The sequence below is a fragment of the Rhodnius prolixus genome, unplaced genomic scaffold (genome assembly GCF_049639745.1).
Source record: "Rhodnius prolixus isolate KJV_2025 unplaced genomic scaffold, Rpr scaffold_6, whole genome shotgun sequence".
Taxonomy (NCBI): domain Eukaryota; kingdom Metazoa; phylum Arthropoda; class Insecta; order Hemiptera; family Reduviidae; genus Rhodnius; species Rhodnius prolixus.
Genome location: NW_027411634.1, coordinates 16,037,813 through 16,063,130, shown reverse-complemented (window position 1 = coordinate 16,063,130; position 25,318 = coordinate 16,037,813). Strand labels below are relative to the sequence as shown.

At 35.8% G+C, this 25,318-nt stretch overlaps 3 protein-coding genes across 8 annotated transcripts in view; 1 reads left to right on the top strand and 2 right to left on the bottom strand.

Moving 5' to 3' along the window:
- The window catches only part of LOC141460164 (trace amine-associated receptor 8c), a 471,099-nt gene that overhangs the window by 190,268 nt on the left and 255,513 nt on the right, over positions 1 to 25,318 (top strand). The gene's annotated exons all lie outside the window — the stretch shown is intronic.
- Positions 428 to 1,816, bottom strand: LOC141460388 (major facilitator superfamily domain-containing protein 12-like). The gene is made up of 2 exons (XM_074140320.1): positions 1,575 to 1,816; positions 428 to 1,043 (listed from the first exon to the last, which is right to left on the bottom strand). Exons 1-2 carry the CDS (start codon positions 1,814 to 1,816, stop codon positions 428 to 430), a joined length of 858 nt encoding a protein of 285 aa, XP_073996421.1.
- Positions 17,660 to 18,721, bottom strand: LOC141460386 (general transcription factor II-I repeat domain-containing protein 2-like). Its single transcript, XM_074140318.1, has one exon. The coding sequence runs from the start codon at positions 18,719 to 18,721 to the stop codon at positions 17,660 to 17,662; it is 1,062 nt and encodes a 353-aa protein (XP_073996419.1).

The window sequence follows — 25,318 nt, the reverse complement described above, 5'->3', positions numbered from 1 at the left end:
AAAAAAAATAACATTTTTATTGGAAAAAAGTAATGATTTTAGAAAAAAACTTTAAAGTGACGTCACTCCAAGAACAGAGGAAAATATGAAGTTGGCCAATACGTCATTGAATTCCACTTTAGATGTACTACACGCAGTAGGCCTATTGACAATACTTACTGGTTCACCCTGTATAGTAGAGGGATGAATGTGCGAAGCGAATGTAATTATAAGTAAGAATGGAGAGTGAGTGATATTCTAGTGATAAGCACCTAGATGCTGGCTGTATGGCGAAAGCCAATGCCAAAAAAAAAGGCAAAAAAAAACCCTAGTAAGAAGACTTTTGGTTTATATTAAAATTTTTATTTACACCTTTATTTTAAAATGTACATTTAATAAAGTATTGAAACATTTTTTTTTGAATAAATGATAAAACCAGTCCTTTTAATTAGATGGAGCTTCGATCTCTTATAATCCTCAAAGGTCGACTTTTCTTAACACTTCCTTTGCCTTCTAAATTCTCAACTTGATTTTGGTTCTCTTTTTTCATAGTAAAAATGCATAAAAGACCAATACCCGATGAACTGGCGCATAAATATGAAAGTACATCTCTGTAGTACATTGATCCGGAATATTTTTCTAGAGCTTGAATCACCATTATTATAATGCCACAACTTAATTTATCAGCAAAACTTAAAATACCGTATAAGAAGGCAGCATTATTGATATCATCACCTATGTGATCATTGGTCACCGCTAGAGCTGTTACTAACAGCAGTGATGAGGAGAATCCAATCAATATTGTGACAATATATATGAAATAATATTTGTATAAATTTGATGTATCTATTCTAATCCATAAAGAAGCTCCAAATGCAAACAAAGAGCCAATTAAAAACGTCAATTTCCGGCCGATTGAATCATTTAAGTAAGCCGATAAAAGTGAAGCAATAAAACTTGATGAATACATGACAAAAGGTAGCGAAGCAATCGTAGGTTTGTCCATTAATAGTGTAATGTTTAAATAAAGCGGTATCAAAGCTTGGGTTACATTACAAAATAACCTGGAGCATGAGTAAATAAGGATTACTTGATATAGACTTACACGGCAGAACATCTCCCTAAATGTTGTTCTTTTTACAGATTTCACTGAGTCAGCATCTAGTCGTTCTGTATTCTCTTTTACAAATATATAAAACAACGTTGTACAGATAGTGCCGATCGATAAACATATTATAACGACCAACTGAAATTTGCCAATATCTTTCGGTGATACTTTTGCTGATTTATTATTAACATCATCATCTGATTTTAATTTTAGTATTAAAAATGTCAGAAAATAGACAAATAAATTTGATAACACTGTAAATGTATTCCTTAAGGACATTAAATTAGTTCTCTCATGATCATCTGGTGTTATATCTGGCGCCATAGCTAGATGCGCTATCTGTACACAAGCCCAAGCAATTTGAAATAACACTGCAATTGTTATATAATACAAAAAACGCTTTATCATTGAATACTTTTCAAAAACATAGCTCTCGCTATATAAAAATGGGCAAGTTATTAATACTAATATCGAACCAAATAAATACCAAATTTTTCTTTTGCGTAGATTAATTTTCCAAAATGTTGGTCCTCTGTCGCATAATACGCCAATTATTGGCGTGGCTACAGCGTCCGCTATTTGGCCAACTAGCATCACTAGACCTGAATAAAGAGTTGGGAATTCCAATGCTAATTCATAGAAAATCAATACGTAAGTGAACCAAATTGCTGAACACAGATCATTAGTCGTATGTCCAACACCGTATGCAAATTTCTCTATACACTTCATAACTAGCTAAATACTATAAAACTTTTGTTAACACGCAAGTTACTATACCTACAGATAAATGAAGCGCAATCATATGTTATATTAATGCATTATTATCCCAGTGATCGTAATTGCCAAGTCACTAGCAAAATGGACATTTTTTTTTTTTACTTTATTTAATTAATAGCAGTCAGAAAAATGGTCCCAGTTGTTGGAAATATGCAAGGAAATAAAAAGAATGTATAATATTTTAAGGCAAAAACTGTATGAAAGATTGTGTTTCATTTCCAACTAGAGTATGCTGTTGGTTATTCCTAGTTTGTGTACGCGCAAAGTAAAGAGGAAATAGAAGAGGGTATAAAAGTGGATATGATATGAAGACACTCGAGTAACGATCTGATAAGAAGATGACTATATCACTGGTGAAGCTTGTACTGAGCTGGTAGAAATCTCCTTCAATGTTCGACCTATTTTCTCTTGCCAAAGAGAAATTTTTTTCTGAAAAGGGGAAAAAATAATGTGCTTGACTTTCTCTTTCTCTCCTTATTCTCTTTCAAATTTTACTCAAATTCCGAACATTTGTGTCATACTTGATTATAATTAACACTATTCAGGTTATAAAGCTGTTCACTAAAACAGGATTTGTTGTCGGTTTTAGCGATTTTTTATCCCAAAACGAGTCCTTTAAAGTGAAACTCGGTAAATATTGAAATCAAATACTATTAAATAACGAGACTATTGCTATAAAACACTTTATTTTAAATTTATACATATTTAGTTATTATCACCTTCAATATACACCACTCCCCTATCCCTACAACGCTCCATGCGAATTTACCATTGTTCGAAACAGTGCTGGAAGTCTTTTTCTGTGAGCTCCTGCATGTCGCGTGCCGCTTTTTCTTTCACAGCTTCAACGAACTGAAATCGTGTTCCTTTAAATGCATATTTGACTTTGGGGAACAGATAAAAGTCATATGGGGCCAGGTCAGGCGAATAAGGCGGATGGCCTAAAACTGGGATGTTGTACTTGGCTAGAAACGTCTTGTAACAGACAATACAGTGTGAGCCGTCGCGTTGTCTTGATGGAGAACCCCGTGACTTGTTCTTCACACAAATCGGGTCGTTTTTTTCCTTACTCTTTCACGGAGTTGAGCAAGCACCTCACGGTAGTAATGTTGATAAATTATAATCGATATTTTCATCCGTTTTGGACGTCGTGGAAGGGCGACCCTGGGCGGTCCGAAGTCTTCTCGGCAATCTTGGAACTACTCAAAATCTTGCACACGTGATTAACATTCATCGCCATAAACCTCTTTTAACAAAAGATAAGTTTCAGTAGCGGTTTTACCAAGTTTCATGTGAAATTTCACGACAATTCGTTGCTCTACTACATCATGTAGTATCATGTTTTCGGCAAAACGAAACTAACACTTCTTACAGAAACGACGATTCCGGTCAGACAGATTTCTCTACAAACACGTGAGACGCTGAAATCGAAAGAGAAGGCTTTACGCTGCACAGCTGTCGGTCGTTAGGATTTGGCGCATGCATAGTGCTTCTGTAGGAGCATCAGTTTCGTTATTTAATAGTATGTGTAACCTCGTATATTTTCGAGAAAATGTAAATTCGCACACTACCTAATTATGTGCTTTATTTATATTTACCACAAATTATTTATGAATTTCACATTTTTTTTTGATTAGATTTTAAATTTTACAAATATTACCTCTTACTTTATATAATACCACATGAAATTAAAAAAACCATTGCTGGTTTCTTATCATCTGAACTGCTTATCAAGACGAATGGTACATGAAGAGAGATCATGAATTAATTTAATATGGCGCAAAAAATGATCAGCTCAGTGGTTTGTATACAGCTGCTCACTGTCCGTGTTGTTTGTAACAAGAGAACAATGTCCGGAGGCCGGCAGTGCACTGAAAATAACTTCGGGCACTAAGTCCTCGAACCCCTTAAATAAGTAATATGGCCTAAAGAAAACTTATTATCATTTTATTGGCAATTTTAGAATAGTTCTTGAAATGGTTCTTCTGATTGTCCATAATTTTCAATAATCAAAATTTGAAGGTAATATAAAAGTCTTTAAGTATTACTTTTCAATTGATTTATCTTAATGGTTTTTAACGTGATATTAAAATGCTTTTCCATTGTTTCCCCAAGTATTACTAGATGCAAATTAGAGCTAATTACTCTGGCTTCTCTTTGCCATGTTTGTAGAACAATTAAACGCACTTGCTATATTCAGTATGGAGGATTACGATGTTAAGGTACTAATATAAACGATGTGGCTATAAAAAGTTCCATTCTCAACTATTTATATGAAGGTTAATTTTATAAATAGTTTTCTGTTCTCTTTTTTAATTATAGTTTGCAACGTAAGTTTGAATTTTAATAACAATGAATGGATTTAGTTCACAATGGAGGATTAATTAAAATGTATTTATTGCTGATACAGTAGTTAATAAAATGAATTAGCCAAAAATTAATTTTTTGTTAACCTTGAAGGCGAACAAAGCACCTGGTGAGGACAGCATTGAGGCAGAGATGGTAAAACTAGGAGGGGATCGGATCAGGAAGGAGATATACGACCTTATACTGGAAGTATGGTTAGAAGAAAGAATGCCTCGGGAGTGGGCTTCAGCTATGATCTTCCCCATTCATAAGAAAGGAAACCGGCTAAAATGCAGCAACTATCGCGGAATTTCTCTGCTGAGCGTGGTTTATAAAATACTTGCAACCTTGATTACAGAGAGAGTATCAATGGTGGCAGAAAGGGTGCTAGGGGAATACCAGTGTGGTTTTAGGAAGGGCAGGTCCACAACGGATCATATATTCACAATGAGAATGGTGCTAGAAAGTTTCTATGAAAATAATCTGGATTTACATTAACTATACGTGGATTTCAGAATGGCATATGATTCTGTATCTCGTACTGGACTAATTAGAGGTATGAAACTACTAGGGGTCCCATTTAAGATTATCAGGCTTGTGCGCATGACTCTAAATCAAACATCAGCAAAAGTGGTTATCCAGGGAGAAGTGTCGACAAAATTCGGTGTGAACGTGGGTTTAAGACAAGGAGACCCGGTGTCTCCGGTGTTATTTAATCTGGTACTAGAGATGGCATTAAGAAGAGTTACCAGCAACCCAGGCGGGACCATCTATAACCGGATGACACAGCACTTGGCGTATGCTGATGACGTGGTAATAATAGCGAGATCAGTTACAGAGCTAAAGAAAGAATTCTTGGAACTGGAGGAGGGTACGGCTATGTGTGGACTGCGGGTCCATGAAGAAAAAACTAAGTATATGGTGACCACAAGAAATGGAAGAAGGCTCTGCGACCTCGAGGTCGGGCAACACCGTTTCGAAGGAGTGGGGGCTTTCAAGTATCTTGGAACTACCCTCACATCCAAGAATGAGGTAGGCCAGGACATTAGGAGCAGACTGATGGCAGGAAACAAGTGCCTGGGTGCTCTGAAAAGAACGCTCCGGAAAAAAGATGTTTCCAGGAAGGCCAAGATCACCATATACAAAACAGTGATTAGACCTGTAGTGATGTACGGGTCGGAGACTTGGACCCTGACAGTGGCAGAGGAAGCCAGATTGGACTGTTGGGAGAGGAAAGTGCTACGATGCCTATTCGGCCCAGTGAGCGAAGACGGGGTTTTCCGGATTCGGAAAAACACGGAGCTATACCAACTGTTCAGAGAGGACACCTTGGTTTCATGTGTAAAATTGAGAAGGCTCCAGTAGTTGGGTCACCTGCACCGGATGGAGAGGGAGAGATGGCCCCGCAAAATATATGAGGGACATCCTGGAGGGAGAAGGCCAAGGGGTCGCCCGAGGCTGCAGGATGTGGAGGCAGACCTCCAAAGACTCCGTATTGGGCAGTGGAGGAGGAAAGTCGGGGATCGTTCCGAGTGGAGAGATTTGTTGATGGAGGCCAAGGCCCTTAATGGGCTCTAGCGCCAATGATTAGATTAGATTAGAAAAATTAATATTTAGGCCCTTTGATATAACAAAAATTCATGCAAATTTCTATCAAAACTGACCCAATTCCAATACAAATTCATTTACTTCAAAGTATAGTTTCCTTGGTCTAAATATCTCGGGAGTATGGTCTTCGTGGAGTCAAGAATTTATCGATTTATTGGGGATGTTACACGTATCTTGCAACTGATTTAACAGAAGTTCTATTCTGCTGTGACGCTATGCAATTAACAGTAATGCCTCTTATCTGATTGACAAAGTAATGCCTATTTTTTCATGCGGGCTCTACGTTCATCTGCCGAATTAGGTGTCGTGGACGGAGGCTACTATCAAACATACTTTATTATATACATTTTTGTTACTGATAGATAGATAGATAAATTTCTGTATTTGATGTAAATTTACATATTTCAGGGGTTCGTCGTGTACAATAATTTTAAATAATCACTAGTACATTGTAAATGTAAATATTAAATATAATACAATAAATTAAACTAAAGATAACAGTAATGATTCTTCATGTAAATTAGACATAACTAAAATATTGTAGATAAACTCCACTCGTATTTCTTTATTCGTTTATTATGATCTCAGCTTTAATGATTCCTTTACATAATGGTCGATCTTATTTAGGTGTTCATATGAGTCTATTATGGGAATATTCATTAATAGGGACTCTTTTTGGAGTAATTCCCACAAATAGTTTCTTCTCAGTGGAGAGTGCAGCGGACAAAGAGAAAGTGCTCCAGGGTTTCAGTACTATTTAGATTGCAATCGTGCAGATCCAGTTGGTGTCTATATGGTAATATCTATTTCTAGACCTGATTCTCAGTGCCTTGTAACTCGATACTCGAATCTGGCTCACCACCCTGAGTTTGTCTAAAGCGCAAGTTCTCATTAATACCCAATAAACTTATATCTCTTTACAAGCGACTATAGCCAGAATGACTAGACCTGTTGACATCGAGCGAAAGAACATGATTAGACCATTTTCCGATCAAATCTGGTACCCTCTGTTTTATACACTTTCCGTTATTGCAATGAACAAAGTCAGATTACAGCCAATAACAGCAAGCCATTGCTGCAATTGGGAGGATCTTTTCAACTCTGTTATCCGCAACTTTGTGTTGACTCATGAGGACATTTATCCCGCCCAATGCCGCACTTCCGGAAGGGGCATCTTTCATCGGTGGTCAGTGAGAGGAGCACTGTATGTGGCGGCGTCGCTCATTTACAGAACTACTTCCGAAGACGCAGGATGCACGCGTCACGGCTCCGAAAACAGTGTAAAATAACAGCAGAAATAGGAAGAAATGCAAAGCACTATAACTAAGCCGGACATTGACCATCTCATTAGCCAAAAGCAGGCCCATAATTCCCACAGAAATACTGGGCAGTTTGTTGATTTAAATATTCTATTTGTTCCCGTTTTTTTTTTTTTACTTTAAAATAGTTTGTTTTATAGTCCGGCCCTCCAACGGTCTGAGGGACAGTGAACTGGCCCCCTGTGTAAAAAGTTTGGGGGCTCCTGATCTATACAGTGCAAGTTTAGGCAGTCGGTTTTCACTCATTACTGTAAAATATGTTTCATAACCCTTAAGATGACCTAGCCCCCTCATTTTATTAAATTTGGAATTTTTAGTTGCAGTAAACTTTCATTTGATGTAAAACGAAAACATTAATTTTAATCACAATTTCATTCAGTTGGCTAACCTGTACATTAATCAGCTGTATAGCCGAATTAGTAGTTAATCTTCCAGCTAATATCTCTCTGGAATTATGAAAGATGAGTATTTAATTAAAAATGTTAACAAGAATAGATTTTTTTAAAGATATTTTCTACTTTTAATTTTTAAATTAGTTTATAAATTCGTTTGCGATTAACACAAGCATTAACTATAAAAGCTGGAAAAGATAACTAGTGAGACAGACATAATCCTAGCTTGGTTTTGTGGTTGGCAACCACTAAGCCACGGCTTGTTTCAAGATATTTCATTAGTGTGCCAAACTGGATATTGTTGTTGTTGGCTTTAAAGTTAATTAATTATTTTAGCCAAAACATATTTTAACAACAAATTAATTTAGGTAATATAATTACTCTCTTTACTTTCTCTTAAAACCGCCATTAAGTGGTCTAGCGATCGTGCAGGTTTTCATTAGGAAATATCATCTATTTTTTTTTTTAATTCTCCTGAGTGGCTGAAGTAGTGGTTGTTAGTAAAGTAGCCTATCTTTCAGTGGAGTGGCCTGGGTCTGGAATTTAGAGTTGTTTTTTTTTTAAAGATTCGAGCAGTTTGGCCCGTCAGATTTCACGATTAATTTCTTTTAAAAGTTTTTAAATTTTGAGTCCATTTTATTTGATTTTTCTCGTTAATGATTTGATTTTTTTAAATTTATACTGTAATCCTAGTGATTTGAGAGAAGAAAAGGCTAAGGACTCCAATCCTGCATTTTCACACTCTACGATCTACGCACCTAGAATGATCTGTGCTTTTGTTGTCCTCGCCTCACATGTGTGATGAACTTTGCCAAAGCAATGCTCAAGCACTTCCTCAATGAATACAATGTACTAAAACTATTTCAATTTGCACAGCCAGCTTTATTATGAAATTGTAATAAATAAATTTAATTGTATTTAGTTTAACTTAACTTTTATTGCATTTCGTTTAATATATTTTATTTACAACCGCAACGGTTGTTGCAACAAGCAAATATGGTACTTCATACCGACCAATCTGCTTACTACCACTTCTTTCCAAAATCCTCGAAAAGCTACTTCTTAAAAAACTTTATCCTTTAACGACAGAACAAGATATAATTCAGGTTCACTAATTCGGATTTCGGAGATATCACTCAACTTATTTATTTGAATTAGAACTGTTCCTCCCTAATTATGTTTCTAAATTGTTTACATTTATTTAATTTACTTTCTATAAGTTGTTTATTTTTTGTTTCTTAACTTACTTGTTTTCTAAAAGATTACAAATACGAGTTTTTTGGTTTCTTTTTTTTACATTTATGTTTGTTTTTTTGCTTTGAATTATTCTTCAACATTCTCGACTTCCGGCAGATAGTTTTGTTAAAAACATGCTATTAAAAAAGCACTAAGTTAATCATTCCTCATTTTGTTTTGTAGAGAATGTTTTTTGTTTGAAATAAAACAATATTAGATATTATTTATTGCGGAGCTAATGGCCTCGCAGTCAATGCCCAAAAGAGAATAATGAAACAAAATACACTCAACAGCAAAAAAAAAAAACCGGACACTTAATATTTTTTATATTAAAAGCTGATTATCAGTAATGTGTTTGCTTTTGTGGGTAATCTGGTTATTACAGAGAAGGAAGGGTCTAAGTCCATTGAACTAATCCCTTCAGGATCAGTAGGGCACGAGATAAGACTCAGATGTGGCTTATTTGTCTTGGGGCTGCTTTACCTGACGGAACTCTTCTAAACTGTAAGTAGGTTTTCGCACCTTTAAAGATCTTTAATTTATTAACCGCGCCTTTCTGTCATTAATAGACGTGATTTTTTTCATTTTGGTCCAGAATAATGGTTCTTTCGAATGTAGACGTAGCCTGAGCTGATGCCTTGGCAAGAGAAGGCCTGAGCGTCCGATCTATCGCAGAAACCCTTGGAGTATCGAAGTCCGCCATTAATGATGCACTCCAGCGTTTCCGGGAGACTGGCAGTTACGAGCGGAGGGCTGGCAATGGCCGACCAAGGGCCACAACTGAAGTTGACGATCGATTTATCACGCTCTCAGTATTGAGAGACCGCCATTTAACTGCTCCTGAGGTTCGGGACAGGCTTCAAGTGGCGCGAAATACGCGTGTTAGCTCGGACACAGTACGGCGGAGACTAAGGAAGCGTGGACTTGATGCAAGGCGCCCCGTGACAGGACCCCAACTCCTGGAAAGGCATTGTAGAGAAAGGCGATTATTTGCCTACCAGCATTTTCATGGACTGTAGAGCAATGGGGAACAGTTTTATTCGCAGATGAGTCTCGCTTTGGTCTATACCACTCAGACGATCGAGACAGAGTCTGGAGACGATCAGGGGAGCGATTTGCTCAATGTACTCTTCGCGAGTCACGACCTTCCGAAAGGAGATCAGTTATGGTTTGGGGTGGAATCAATTTCCACGCCCGTACTGAACTGATTTTCATTGATAATGGGGGCTCTGACTGCTCGGAGGTACATTGAGGAAGTGCTCTTAGAGGCTGTGATCCCGTTGGCTCCATTTATTGGTGACCAATTCATTTTGATGCAGGATAATGCTCGCCCACATACCGCCAGAATTGTTACCGAATACTTGGAGCAAGTGGGAATCACAGTTCTGGACTGGCCTGCACGAACTCCTGATATGAATCCCATAGAACATTTATGGGATAATTTAGGAAGGCGTGTTAGACATCGTCATCCTCCTCCTAGTGACCTAAATCAGCTCCAAATTGCTCTTCGTGAAGAGTGGGATGCTCTGCCGGTGGAGTACGTCCAAAATTTAATTTCTTCTATCCTGACAGGATTAGGGCCCTTCGCCGTAGAAGAGGGAGAAATACCCGCTATTAGAAGAACATCCCTTGTCAGAAAACCTGATAAAAATGAAGAATAAAGTTTTAAAAAAAATGTGTTAATTTCTCATTTTTTCTTTATTTTATATTTTTGTGTTAATAATTAGTCATTTGTGGCAGATTTTGTGTAAATAACTTATAAATAAACCAATTCTTACCATAAATTAAAAAGATTAGCGTATTTAACAAAATTATGAGACCAAATCTGAGTGTCCGGTTTTTTTTGCTGTTGAGTGTATATAAATAAATAATTATTAATTCTCCTATGAGTGAAATTAGTATGTCTTCTGGAACAGGGCATTTTCCCGCACGAACTCCATCATTAAGAAATTTATCCTGCAATAAATCCTAAAAATTCGCTGATTAAATGGCTGTATAATGTTTAAATATAATATTTACTAATTTATGTATATACAGAATTTAGACGTTTAAAGTTGGCTTATCGCTATTATAAATTGGTAACTTGATAGCATAGCTTTAATCATTATACCTCGAAAGCATCAGTTATAGAGTTTGTTGGCTACAGACTGAGTCGGCTGTAGCTTAGGAGATTAATGTTCGCAACATCAATAACTTCTGTTTTGGCTTAATGTAGGATAACCCTCGAGAAAGCCTCGTCGTGGACAGAAGCTTTTTGAGCTATGTCCTTTATTCTTTGCTAGCCAGGGGTTTTCGATTTATTGTTAAGACCATTGATATTCCCTACTAAGAATCTGGTAAGAGAAATAATAGTCTACGTGTTTTTGAGGTGATACCCAGTGATGGTATCCTAAATTTTTAGAAACCGGTTCCATGAAGTCGAAGTGATATCTAGGAATTTATTCTTTATTTTTTAAGAGTTAAAAACAAATCACTTACCTAGCCTTACTTTGTTTTAAAAATACCATTTTTACCGCTATTGTGTACACTATTGCAACACAGATTACAATTTTGTACGGCTCTCTACTTAGACAGTCTACAGTTGCAACACTGCAGAGCTTGGCGCACGATTCAAAACTGAAGTCAAGGAGTAATTCATTTATTTTTAATAACCTGATCCCTAAGGTTTTTCATAATTTTAAAAATAACGGTTCGCGCGAACGGGTAGGATGCCATCACTGGTTTTTTGTTTATCTTGAATTTAATTTTTTGTTTAAAAATAATTTACTAATGCATGTTTTGCAAAATATTCTACAAATCTTGGGTATGTTAATGAATAGAAGAAAACGAATTCTTCACATAAGAACTTCAAGTCCCAGTGGAAAAAACGAGGCTGCTTACAGCAATGCACTTTAATGGTGCGTATATGCATGCATATAATTAAAGTCCCAGTTTTAATTAAGGCTAATTAGAGTTCACTCTGCATTTATGCTCATACTCAGGAGTCTCAGGCACACAAGCATAATATATAAAGGGTGTTCATTTTAAGACGGCTCAAATGCATTTCATGTTTAAAGGGTTGATCTGAGCAAAAAATGGTAGAGGAAAAACTTTGTTGCCCGTCACCTCTAGTTTCAGTATATGTGACTTGATTTTAGATTCCTGCCCGCATACGCGGCAGACGCGCGTCCATAAGTGAGGGTTTGCAGTTGACCCCCATTTTCATATACACAGTTTTAAAGAGTATAATAAGTTATGAAAGAAACCGGAAACCGCAATTCGATATCTCGAAAATTAAAGGTGCTAGGCCATTTCAAAATCTGCTATTTACTAATCATATTTCAAATTTTTAACATGTTATCAAAGAGAAAGAAGAGCACGTGATAGGTCATTTTTACTTAATTTTTCATCCTCTTTCTACTGAAAATATTGCCAAGGCAGTAAAGCTAGTATTTTTCTTAATATCGGGAAATAGGTCGTTTTCCGAGTGATTTTTCTAAGAAAAATCAAATGTTAAGAGCTTTAGATGTTCTCAAGCATACACAAAATGGCTAAAAAAATAATGTTACATCTGTTACAAACAAGAAGGTTTAATAATTATTCGGTAATTTTGGGAGAGTTGCGTTTAATTACCAAAAAAAAATTTGAAACCTCCTGCCACATATTTATGTGATCAATATCTTTCATGTAAAGGATCAAACTTATTCCTTAATTTATTTAGATATTAGCGCAAAAGGAACTGGTAGGGGAAAGTTCTCAACCTCTTTAGTTGGGAAGGTTCCATCTACTAGACTTAAAAGGAGAAGGCACAATTAGCCTCTAGTGGCTGCGGTGCCGTGGGGCATGGGTCCGTCCCGTTTTCTAATCTTAATCTATTGCCAGAATGGATCTGGAGGGATAGTATATGCCAGAAACCATTTTTGTTTTTTCTTCCATTGGACGGTAACTGCAGGCCGTGTGGAGACAGAATTTCTTTTAGATTGTGCGCAGAAGGAAAGTGATACACGAATGGAGGGTCTGAAATGAAGACTTGCTACAGCAAACAAGCGGTAAGCTAGTCTAAAGAAGGCCAGGAAATAAAGGGAATATGCTTTCTAGCACCATTAATGGAGAAATATTTAATAAAAATTTTCAAAAATGTAAAAAAAAAGTATTACTCTTTCTTTGAAAGTGGTTGTGAGTGTTAACTGTCAGATCTCTAGCACCCACGTTCGTTTTCAAAGCGAACTCTGTTATTTTATTTAGTATTTTCTGTTATATTTCTTGATATTACGTTTCTTTTCAGTCCTTTGATTGTATTTTCACGTTGTTTGTCTAGCTTTTCCACAGTTTGAACTCGTTTAAATTAGATAGACGACTGAATTTCATGTTTGAAGGGTTACTGTACCATATTTAAAGATTCTTTTTAGTTTACCTCACCGAATACTTTTTTTTTCCAGCTCTTTGTATACATATTACAATTTTTCATCTCTTTATGTTCTTTTCTTTGCCGACATTGTAAATGATTTTTTGAATTATTAATTTATTTGTCGCTGCTCCTTTATTTCATTGCTCCTCTGTTAAATTAAAAAGGTATGTATGCACAAGAACAGCATTGATTAAAATAATCAGTGCTACAACGTTCCTTAGACCTTTTCCTGCTCCAATTAATGACCTCGAAAGAATCATTACACTTGATATTCTTTATAAAATCTTTTCGATTTTGCGCAATTGTTTGAGTTGACGTCATCTCAAGTCAATTTCTTGTAATTTCCAGCCACCAGTAGCTGCCACAAAATTGGCAACGCGGGTTTTAGTCTTTTGAAGGGTTGAAAGGAGCCCAGTTCAATACATAATAGAATTTTCTCCAGTAACTTATTATCATTTCTTTATTTTGGCTGAACGATTCTTATTAACCCTCCGGTAACCCTTTGGAGATGATGGTTGGATAGAACCTGTTTTTTTTTTGCCATTTAATAATCTAAGGCTGGGGTGGCCAAAAAGTCGATCACGAGGCCAGTTTTGGTCGATCGTTGAAGAAGATTTTTGGAAATATGTCAACCGAGAAAAATATCCCAGTATCACCAAATTGTAGCGAATATAATCTATTCTTGTTTCGGATCTACATACCTAAGCGAATCGGCATTTTCATACTTGAAGCTAACGAAGACTAAACAACGTTCTGTCCCTGACTGATTCCCATACTGAAGACTCATTATTATTATCTTTGTCCAGTATATACACCTAATTATTATTCCTTGGTTAGAGACATGCAAACTCAAGTCTTCCCATTAATGTTAAGGCAACAAAGTAAATTCTAAATCTGTCTTTATCTGTAGCTACTTTGAATTAATAAATATTGTTAATAATTATCCATGTTCTTTTAATTCCCCTGGATGTGAGTTTTTTGGCCCTTTAAATAATTATTGTTGTTGATGAGCCGTATATCTATATTTCAATACGAGGTGTACTCAGCGAGCTATTGATAGATTAGCAAAAAGTAAGTCATATTATTCTTTCATGATAAATTTTCCTGGCCCAAAAAAAACGCGAAAGTGAAATATTGAAATCAAATTATCAGCCATACTGTGCATTTTTATAACAACTTTTTCATATTTACGAACAAATAGTACAACAACTTATACATTGCAGTTGATTAAAAAAATTAAATTGCATTTTAAGTTAGTAAAAATCCATCTTGGAAAAGTGTCGGAAAATAGAATTTTTTAGGTACCGCATGTACGGAATGCTGCTACCAAAAGTTGGGTCTGGAAATTTATTTTCTTCATGAGCCTGTATCTCGAAAACTTAATAAGTGATTTAAAAAATAATATATTTTACTTATCTACCCACAGCTCGCTGGGAATGCACCTTATACTGAAACACAGTGTATAAACATAGTATGCATTTCACACCCCTTCTTCCCCCTTTGACTACGCCTATGACAAGTCGATCGCGACACACTTTTAAGATAAAAAGTAGATCTTATATACAGAAAAGTTGGCCAACCCTGATCTAAGGTAATCATTTAATTTCTGGTCAGTCAGATTTGGACATAATTTTTGTATTTGTCAGTGTATTCTTAAGCAAATTACGAGCTAGAATAAACTACTCTTTTCCTGAATCGATCCAGTTAAAAGTTTGGATAAATCATTTTTCATACTCATGCTTCCCAAAACGTGTATCTCAGGTGAAAATTCAAAACAGAAAATTCCCATTATCATATTGTAATTCAACACGCACCCATTCGTAAATAATGTCACCTAGTAAATTGTATCGTCATCAATTTAGACATTCTTCTGCAGTTGTAAAATGTCCACTGCCAGGTTCGAAATAATATACGTACACAAGTAGCATTATTAAAAACGTGAGCGTTAAGACCTGCCAGATGGCGAACCTTATTGAAGACGTGCGGTCAACGCTGGTTTTCCGTAGCCTTCTCACTTTCACTGCCAGGTCAACTGCCGACCACGGCCTCCCAAATATTCTCACATGATATTGACCAGAGCAAGATTATTGGAGCGTTCAAAAAAGCTTGATATTATTATTATTATTATTATTAAGAAGGCTGTCAGGAAAATAAAACCAATTTTCTTACGTAAAAATTATTACAATAACATCAAGATGTACATAACATACGAGGGTCGTTTGAAAAGTCCGTGCAAAAATAAAAACTACTTAATTTTTTGGGGTAAACCTTTTTTATTTTTCAACATAGTCTCCTTTTAGGCTTATACACTTCGTCCAACGCTGCTCTAGTTTGTTGATCCCTTCCGAATAATAGGATTTGTCCAAGTCTGAAAAATAGCCATTCGTTTCTGCAATCACCTCCTCGTTTGAATAAAATCTTTTTCCCGCCAGCCATTTCTTCATATTGGGGAACAAATAGTAGTCCGAGGGAGCCATGTCTGGAGAATAGGGGGGATGTGAAACGAGTTGGAACCCTATTTCCATTAATTTTGCGACCACAACTGCTGAGGTGTGAGCTGGTGCGTTGTCGTGATGGAAAAGGACTTTTTTGTGGGCCAATCGTGGGCGTTTTTCTTGCAGCTCGGTTTTCAAACGGTCCAATAACGATGAATAATATGCACCTGTAATAGTTTTACCCTTTTCCAGATAGTCGATGAGGATTATTCCTTGCGAATCCCAAAAGACAGTCGCCATAATCTTTCCGGCCGAAGGAACGGTCTTCGCCTTTTTTGGCGCAGATTCCCCCTTGGTAACCCATTGTTTAGATTGTTCTTTGGTCTCAGGAGTGTAGTGATGTATCCATGTTTCATCCACAGTGACGAAACGACGCTTAAAGTCCTGCGGATTCTTCTGGAACAGCTGCAAACCGTCCTTGCAACACTTCACACGATTTCGTTTTTGGTCAAGCGTGAGCAATCGCGGCACCCATCTTGAGAATAGCTTTGTCATGTCCAAATGATGATGCAAAATATTATGTACCCGTTCATTCGAGATGCCCACAGCACTAGCAATCTCACGCACCTTCACTCTTCTGTCATCCATCACCATATCATGCATTTTATCAATGATTTCTGGAGTAGTAACCTCAACAGGGCGTCCAGAACGTTCAGCGTCACTTGTGCCCATATGGCCACTCCGAAAATTTTGAAACCACTTATAAACTGTTCTAATCGAAGGTGCAGAGTCACCATAATGTTTATCAAGCTTCTCTTTAGTCTCCTGAGGCGTTTTGCCTTTCATAAAGTAGTGTTTAATCAACACACGAAATTCTTTTTCGTCCATTTTTTGAAAATCACTCGACTTCCTCGATTCAAACGAATGCCAAACACAAAGAAATAGACCGATCTGGCTGAAACTTGGTGTGTGTTCTTCCAAGAGATGCTACCAACTAAACATAACCTCGATACGCGCCAGTAGTGCTATCTCTCTGACTTTGCACGGACTTTTCAAACGACCCTCGTATATAAAAGAAATTCATTCTTATAGAACAGGTGTGGCCAAACTTTTATCTCTTGGGGGCTACTTATTCTGAAAAATTTAGTCTACGGGCGACTTTAAATATGGGCAAACTATTTTCGGATTTTTCAAATTTTTCATTGATATTTTAATAAATACGGGTAATTAACAAGAATTTCAATTTAAAAAATATTATGACAAATAAAGAAAACAATTTTATTTTTTGAGATGAAATACTTATTAACTTAAAAAAAAAGTAGGTACATTGTAAATAAGCAAACGAATAACAATGTTCAATTGGACGAAACCCGACATTGCATAAGTGCCGCAAGTTTTTCAAAATTTGGCTCATATGAACTTAAGGCAATTCTCAAACATGATTCCAAATGTTGATTTGTTAATTGCGATCGATGTTTTGTTTTGATCGCATTCATAAATGAAAATGCGGATTCACATAAATAAGTTGATCCAAAGAAGGCATTAAAAGGTGCAACAAGTCCAAATATTTGGATATTTATCTTTATTTATCAGTTTCCAAAAATTACAATCTGAAACCAGTGACTTAAGATTTATGTCGCATTTAATATTTATTATTTCTTCTTCTAAGCCTGCTAAATTTGTAGTACCGAGAAAGTTGTTTAGTTTCTGAGCTACATTTTCAACATCGATGTTGTCATTAAATGGGCAAGACAAAAAAAAGGCAATATCTTCAAGTTCACTTAATGTTAGAAATCTTTCAAATTCTTTTAGAAGCAGTGCAATAATATCGGCATATTTGTTATAAGTAAGATTCTTTTTATTTTTAGACTCATCAGCCAGATTTTGATAATGTTTTAAATCACGACGTTTTAATTGCATTGCAAGCATATTTAGTTTCTCTTTAAATGACTTCAAAATGCTTATCATATCTATTATTGTTTTACCTTTACCCTGTAGTTGCAGATTTAATTGGTGTAATTTTTCAGTAACATCGCAGAAAAAAGCAAGATCAAGAAGCCATTCTTCATCATTTAATTGTGGATATGAATCGCCTTTAGTTTGTAAATATGAGCATTGTAAATATGAGTAAATTGTGGCAGAAGTTCTCTAAATCTCGTTAAAAATGTAGCACGGCTTAACCATCTTACGTCAGTATGTAGTAACAGTTCACTGTGTTCATCGCCGCATTCTTTCAGCAAAGCGCGGAACTGACGACGTGACAAACTTTTAGATCTTATGGAATTTACTATTTTAAATGCAACATCCATAACATGATCAAATTTCAGTACTTTTGAACATAGCACTTGAGTATGTATAATACAATGATAATCCATAAAATTTGGAATGTCATCATCACGTTTACACAGAGCAACGAAGCCACTTTTATTCCCGATCATTGCCGGAGCCCCATCTGTGGTTATTGATGCCAACTTGCAAATTGGAAAATTTGTACGGGCAACATAATTTTTAAATAAATCGAAGATATCCTGACCTCTTGTGCGTTCATGCATTGGAATAATAGTTAATAATTCTTCTGTGGCCGACATATCATCGAAAACCATTCGAATAAAAATACATAATTGTGCAGTGCCGATATAGTCAGTAGATTCGTCAAACTGTAGTGATAACACAATGCATTTATTAATGTTTTCATGTAAAATATCTTCAAGATTTTGGCTAATTCCTTCTGTTCTACGCATAACTGTATTTCGCGATAACGACATATTTTTGATGGATGCCATTATTTCCGATTTATTTTTAAAATTTTGGAACAACACTTCACCAGCTTTAATAAAAGCCTCCTTCCATACTTCCCCATCATGAAACGGTTTATTATGTTTAATTAAAGTATCAGTTACTTTGAATGAGGCAATCGTAGCAGTCTTCGAGTTCGTGTTGCATTTGAAAAAACTATTTTGTTGCGCAGTTAATTGTGCCTTCAGTTGTTGTATTTTGGCCTTTCTTAACGCAGTACCGCGTGGATAATCTTCTTCATAATTTTTGTGAACTGTTAGAAAATGTCTTTCAACGTTTGCTTTCTTAGGCAAAGCTACTGTTGCATTGCAAATAAAACACACACATTTATCCTTCATCATAGTAAAGAAATAATCTTCTTCCCATTCACCGTGGTAATGATAAGTTTTTATTTTTTTCTGGTCTGTACTTGGTTTATTCATTCTAAAATAATGGAGTTAAATATTAATGACATTAATTAATTACTTAATAATAATTAATAACTAACCTACCTGCTTCTATTCGCTGTATGAACAAATAAAAAAAATAAAATAAAATTGAAAGTAAATACAAGTGGACAAACAAAGAGTAACAAGTGGATTGAAGTCAGGAGCTATCACTTTACTGTCCGGCACATGATTTTGCGCCATTTTTTGCTATTGCCATTTATATGCTCATGCAATGCAACTACAATTAATTTAAAAAGTGAACAATTTAGCATTGTTCATCGGGATAAATACAAACAGTATGGGTACATTGCACAGACAGTCTATTATTGTAAAAATAAATAATCGAATTAAGGTTTTCATACATTAATTTAGGTGAAAGCAAGTTGTTCAACTTTAGCTTCGCGGGCTACTTTAAAAACCTTCGCGGTCGACCGGTCGACCGCGGTCGACGTGTTGGCCACCCCTGTTATAGAACATTATCTTTTAAAAATTATTCAAATCTTACAAAAAAATAAAAATAAATTAAAATAGAAGAAGCTTCGTAGACAGTCTTATATTAAGTACGAGTATATCCAAATATAACTCAACATCGAACATGTTTAATATCTCTATTTCTTTAATTTTTTCAATTAACAATTTTTGGGCTTTTATTGATTATTTGTTAAAATACAAATTTTCACAATTATCTAATGAATAAACAAACTTCAATTTTTGATATCTTTCTCACATGAACCCAATTGTTACAAACACCATTCTAACATTTTACTAATCTATATATGTGAGAATATATGGCCTGACAGATTCACTATTGAGTTACTGGCTAGCTTCACCATGGATTTCAGCTAATATGGCTTCTATAGATCCATTACATCATCTGATATTACTACTTCACTGCTTCAATTCGGTGAATTACAATTTAGGCTAACTGAAGTTGCATATAAATCGTATAGATGTTTCTGTATAACAGACAAAATTGTCTGTTTTGAAAACTATGGGTTACAATTTTGTTCCTTTTCGAACTAAAGTCATTTTTGGCGTTAGAGAGTACGATACTCGTAATCTCAGATAAATAATTGAGTTCACTGTTTTTGGATTCATTGTTTTCATTCTGGATTAATAATTAAATTTGTGTAAAGTACCGTTCATCTTTTTTTGGTCTAATTAATCGTTTTTTTTTGTTTTTTTTTAATGATTTAAGGCGCGTCAACATCTAAGGTTATTGGGCGCCCGGAGCTTTTTTCAGTGCACTGCCGGCCTCCGGACAGTGTTCTCTCGTTACAGACAACACTGTCCATCACCGGACAGTGAGCTGTAAGAAGCTCCTAGGAAGAGAAAATCTAAGAGTCAGCTGCTGGATTCGAACCCGGGACCTCCGCGTGGGAGTCCAGTATGTTAACCTCATAGCTAATCCCTTCCCTGATCGTTTTTGGTGACTGATTTATTAATCCAAAAAATAAGAAAAGTTATTGCCAATTTCACTCATAATTTTTTTATCTAGGAACCAGTTTGTCTTCTCTGCTTACACTTATTAACAATTTTAATTTGTTTTAATTGTGTGGCTGTTAACCTTAAAGGTTCGTAGGTTTTCTGTCCTAACTGTTTTTAGGTACCTAAAACTTAGTTCTGGGTTCCTAACAGAACAGAAGACATACCAATCTTTAAGATAAAACAGTCCCGAATATCTGAATTCTTATTAGTAGTTGGACGTGCAGCCGTCTGAAATAATAGAAATTGCTTTACTTTTTCAGTGGATGTAAATAATTTCATTTTAATTCTAGTTAGTCAACGTAGTCCGCTACCTTGGGCTTTACCTTGACAGAAGACTTACATGGAACCCTCATACTCGACTTAAGGAGAACAGAACTCAACAGACGCTTCCGACTACTGAAAAGACTACACGACAACAGATTAAAACTCACTCTTGATAACAAAAGTCTTGATTTATGTAAGTATATTAAAGCCAGTCTGAGCTTATGGCATCGAACTGTGGAGGTTAAACCAAACGCTCAAATCTGCAAAGGATCCAGTCCTTGCAATCTAAAATTCTTCGCTCTACAGTAAACGCTCCTTTCTACGTCACCAATCAAACCATTCACACAGATTTGAACATTCCTTTCGTGCAACACAAGTGGCTGAAACACGATACAGAAAATTCCATCTTAACATTCAAACACATCACAATCCACTTGTACAACATCTATCTTCCAGAACATTTCCAGACAACACTTCAGACAGTGGCCTCAGCGATCTCCTCTCTGATGAGAGAGTCAGTAGAATTTAGAATGTTTTGGAGTGTTACCGCTGGGTAACTTCTCCACTCTGACTTGAGTATGTTATTTATTGTTATCATTGTTGCTTGTAACGCAAAATGCGTTGATTGTAACTAAATAAATGATTAAATAAATTAAAAAATTCTAGTATTTACCAAGAAACTTTACTTAAAAGTGGTTTTCAAAGGAGTGGAATTCGTCAGCACACTTGAGCATGATTTTCATTTTTTGTCTCATTTCGATTTGACTGATTAGTCCTTATAACCACTGATGAATATGTTTCTGGGGGCGTATGTTACCGCCAAGAGGTGGTTATCTCCTACTACCCTGTTATCCGCCCTTACTGGATCTACCTTGTAGAAGCCCGGGTAGTTACTACGTATCAGTTGCTTATCACTAGCAGCCTTCAGATTCTTTAAAATATGAAGAAATCTTCTTCAGAATATCTTGGAGGTCATTAGTGGAGAAATATTTTGGTATAGCGAGTCTGATTTTATCACCAGATGGTGCGCTTAAGGATACGTGGCCACTTGTGTACGGAGGCACCTCATAAAGAAAAAAAAAGAGAAATTGATTGAGAGAACCCGGTAATCTGGGTGCAACACTTTTGCTATAATATAGCAGAATATTGTTTCACAATATACGAAAAATAAACGCAATAGTATTTAAAAATATGTTCCTACCTTCTAAAAAAGGTAGGTTCAGTGATTAATTTAAAATTCTGAGGTACGCTAGACGGAATTTGTCGAGAAAAAAAGGTTGGAGTACAGTGCCAGTTTGAACAGATGCTCAGTTACTTGTATTATATAAACAAGTATTAAATGAGTTGCAACAATTTCGAATAAGAACATGACGATCTTTCCGCATTTGCGAATTACAAAATGGTAATTTTCAATTCCCGTTTTTCTCGATAACCAATCGAGTTGAACTAAACAAATACTTAAAATAAAAATTTATCAGTTCTGCTTATCACATTTTATCGCGTACTCTTCGCGTTAGTTATAGTCTAGTTTTAATTGGTCTTCTTTAAGTAGGCCAATTCTAGTAAAGCATTTAATGAGTATTAATGCTAAGTAGATAGCACTTTAGGAGTTAACTAGTAACAACTACTTTTAGTGGTAGACTTGCAAACATTACTTTAACTTCTCCCTTTGTGCTAAAACATTCATCCTTACTTAAAGAGATAATTAAAGGGTTCGCACAACGCTTAAATATCTGATTTCCAACGCAATATAATTTGCCACTTCTACTAGACACTAATGAACGCCATAACTATTGTGAACGGACGCTATTTTAAAAACAATCTTCGAAGACAGCGTAATTTTCTTGTGCATAATTTTAAAAAATATGAGCATGATAATGAAGAAAGTGGAAATTAAAGTTCACTATACTTTGTTAATTTTTTAGAACTCTTAAAGAAGTGAAAATGAGAGCAGCAAGTTCCATCAAAGTATTGATTGGTCCAGTCACTATTCGCGGCTGAATAGACACTTGGTAGGTAAGAAGAGCATTTTATAAGTGTGGATGTTTTCTTTAGTGATGGTACCTCAAGGTTATCAAGAAAAGTTTTTTTTAAGTAAAGAAGGAGGTTGTTACAGGAGAAAGAACAACAGCGATGTGCAGTCGGAGGTCCCTGTACTTTAGATAAATTGGCAAGGGTGGTTGGATAGTGGTGGAGTAGACGGGAGATGATAAAGTGGCGGACTGCTCATCAGCTCTTGGTGGCCAAGCTCTTAGAATTTTGTGACGCAATAAGGGTTATGGTGTACTCCACGTTGAATATTTAGTGTCTGAGCTAGGTAGTTGGAAGCCTCTAACACTAGAAACCACTTCAGACTGTGTCTTCTCCACGACGAGATGCTATCCACCAGTCTCATGTCAATATCTCTTGACCATGCCCTACTAGAGTAACCGGATCAATCAATTATGTAGTGTACATCCTGTCTTCCGCCTTTATACTTTGCTGCCACAAAGTTAACTGTACAAAGCAAAAAGTGTATTTCCTCCAAACCAGCCCTTCAATGAACTTTACTCAAGCTTGCCTAGACCTGCTACTCGTAAAGCGAAACGGGTTAGGTTTGACAGAATATTTAGGAAAAGCCATTACCCTTTTTTGATTAGTCATCTTAATCCACAACAAATTTTTCACAGAAATTTTCTATCACCAATCCACATTTTTTTCACATTTAGACATTATATTGTTATCTTTTTACTTTCATCTACTCTAATTAGACAAGATATTTTAATCGTGCAAATTTGGGATATTAGGCTCGTTTGAGAGTGTCTGAATTCACCATTCCTCAAAATAAAATAAATTGCTGAGAATCACAATGTGTTATTTTGCTTAGATACTAACAGAAGATGCTAGATTAAGTTTTTTGAACAAAATTGGTCAATCAAACCTTCCAATTCCAAAAGGATATAACAAACACTGCAATCCAAAATCTTACGATAATTCCTTAATAACAATTCAAACAGAATCCATAACTTAATCATGATTCACAGAATCGAATAGAATCATTCACAGAATCGGAATCGAATCATTCACAGAATCGAATCGAATCATTCACAGAATCGGAATCGAATCATTCACACTAACTTTCACAGCACTTTTGTGGCTGATCCAATGAAATTCCACGACCACAAATTTAACAGCTGATTAGCACTCCATCTTAATCTTCTCTCTTCACCTGTCAAACGATCCTAATGGTCGCTTGAAGCGGATAGGGCCAAGAGAACTCTTACTGCGTTTAGTAACAAAATCATTGACTAAAAAGGCTCACCAATAGGTGAATTCACTAACACACTACTCAGTTCATTAGCTTTATTGTTTTAATTAATAAATATTGTTAATAAAATACAAAATAATGATTACAATAATAATCGTATTAAGCGGTATACATGTGACAAAGCCCTGTGCTAACATTTCACGATGCAACGAACAGACCAACTGTTCTCCCAACCAAATTATACAAATCTCAACTTCTTCACTCGATTACTTCGTCACATTATGCGAATCCAATCACCGCTGTAACCTCTTCTAACTCCCCTCTTCGATAGCAACTAATCCCATGTAGTTCGATTGTCTCATACACATGTAGTTCAATAAACAAATAACAGTTACTTAGCAGCTGTAATTTTTCTAGCAATTTTTGTATTTTAGGACAATTTTTGGATAAACGGATAGGTAGGTTATCCCTAAATAGTCATTTTGGTGTAGTAGGCGGTTTTATATTCCAGGTAATCCAAGTAATAGATAAGTATAGAATGAAATATATCTTAAAATACGGATTTTGTAAATCTGTAAATGTATAAATCGTTCACGCCAGCTTTTTTTAATCATTCTTATGTCAAGATGCGTTTAAGAGAAAGAGATGCTAATCGATGGGTCTTAACTGGTATCACCTGGAAACTACATCCAGTACTTCTTGGCTGGTAACAGTATGAATGGTACAGCTGTCTATTTTGAGATGAGAGATCACATTGCACTGAGCCTTGATGAATGTAAATCTGTTCTCTTTAGCTGAAATTTAAGAATCTTTGAAATATTTTGGATTGAAGATTACGGAAATCAACTTCGCAATAGATTTTCTGTTTGCTTCCTTGTTCGGAATGGTCTGATTGCGCAGAAGTCACTGAAATTGAGTGTCAGGTCACGGAGTTGGTCAAATTGGCGTCACTTCCCACGTTATAGACCCAGGAAATTCTATTAGTTTGTCTCTTGAGCATTCAAGAACGAGCTCTGTTGGTTTTGGAAGACTATATAGCTAATTGGATGCAATTTCTGGTCAACAGTACTTGTATTTTAAAGTTTTGCCTCTAACTTTTCAATGTTATTCAAATATTCTTATTATTTTTTTTTCCTTTTTTAAGCACGTGCATAAGTAAGCAGAAAAGTTGTTCCATTAATAAGAACAGAATAAACAGACATGCAGTTAGAAATGCTGGAACACAGTGCTTGATGATTTAAACAGAATATCTAGTTGATTAGTGAGGGACATCTAGTTAGCATAATGTCCCCAGCTAAACAAGTTGTTAGAAGTTCTGAACAAGTCGAACTACAACTCGTATTCTCCTCTCTTTATTCTGACATGACTATTGTTCCATGTAGTTCTACATTTCAGTATCATTCAACATTCACGAAGTGATGGTCTACGTTTACCATTGTTGAACCATAACAATTAACTCTTCAATAATTATCCATCACTTTTGGTCTCCTAAATGCCTTGAAAAATGG

Excerpts from the sequence above, each read along its gene's own strand:
- LOC141460388 (XM_074140320.1), bottom strand. The coding sequence starts at position 1,816 with ATGAAGTGTATAGAGAAATTTGCATACGGTGTTGGACATACGACTAAT. Across the intron at positions 1,044-1,574 it reads CTACGCAAAAGAAAAATTTG|GTTATTTTGTAATGTAACCC; the intron begins GTATTTATTTGG and ends CTCATGCTCCAG.
- LOC141460386 (XM_074140318.1), bottom strand. The coding sequence starts at position 18,721 with ATGAAGGATAAATGTGTGTGTTTTATTTGCAATGCAACAGTAGCTTTG.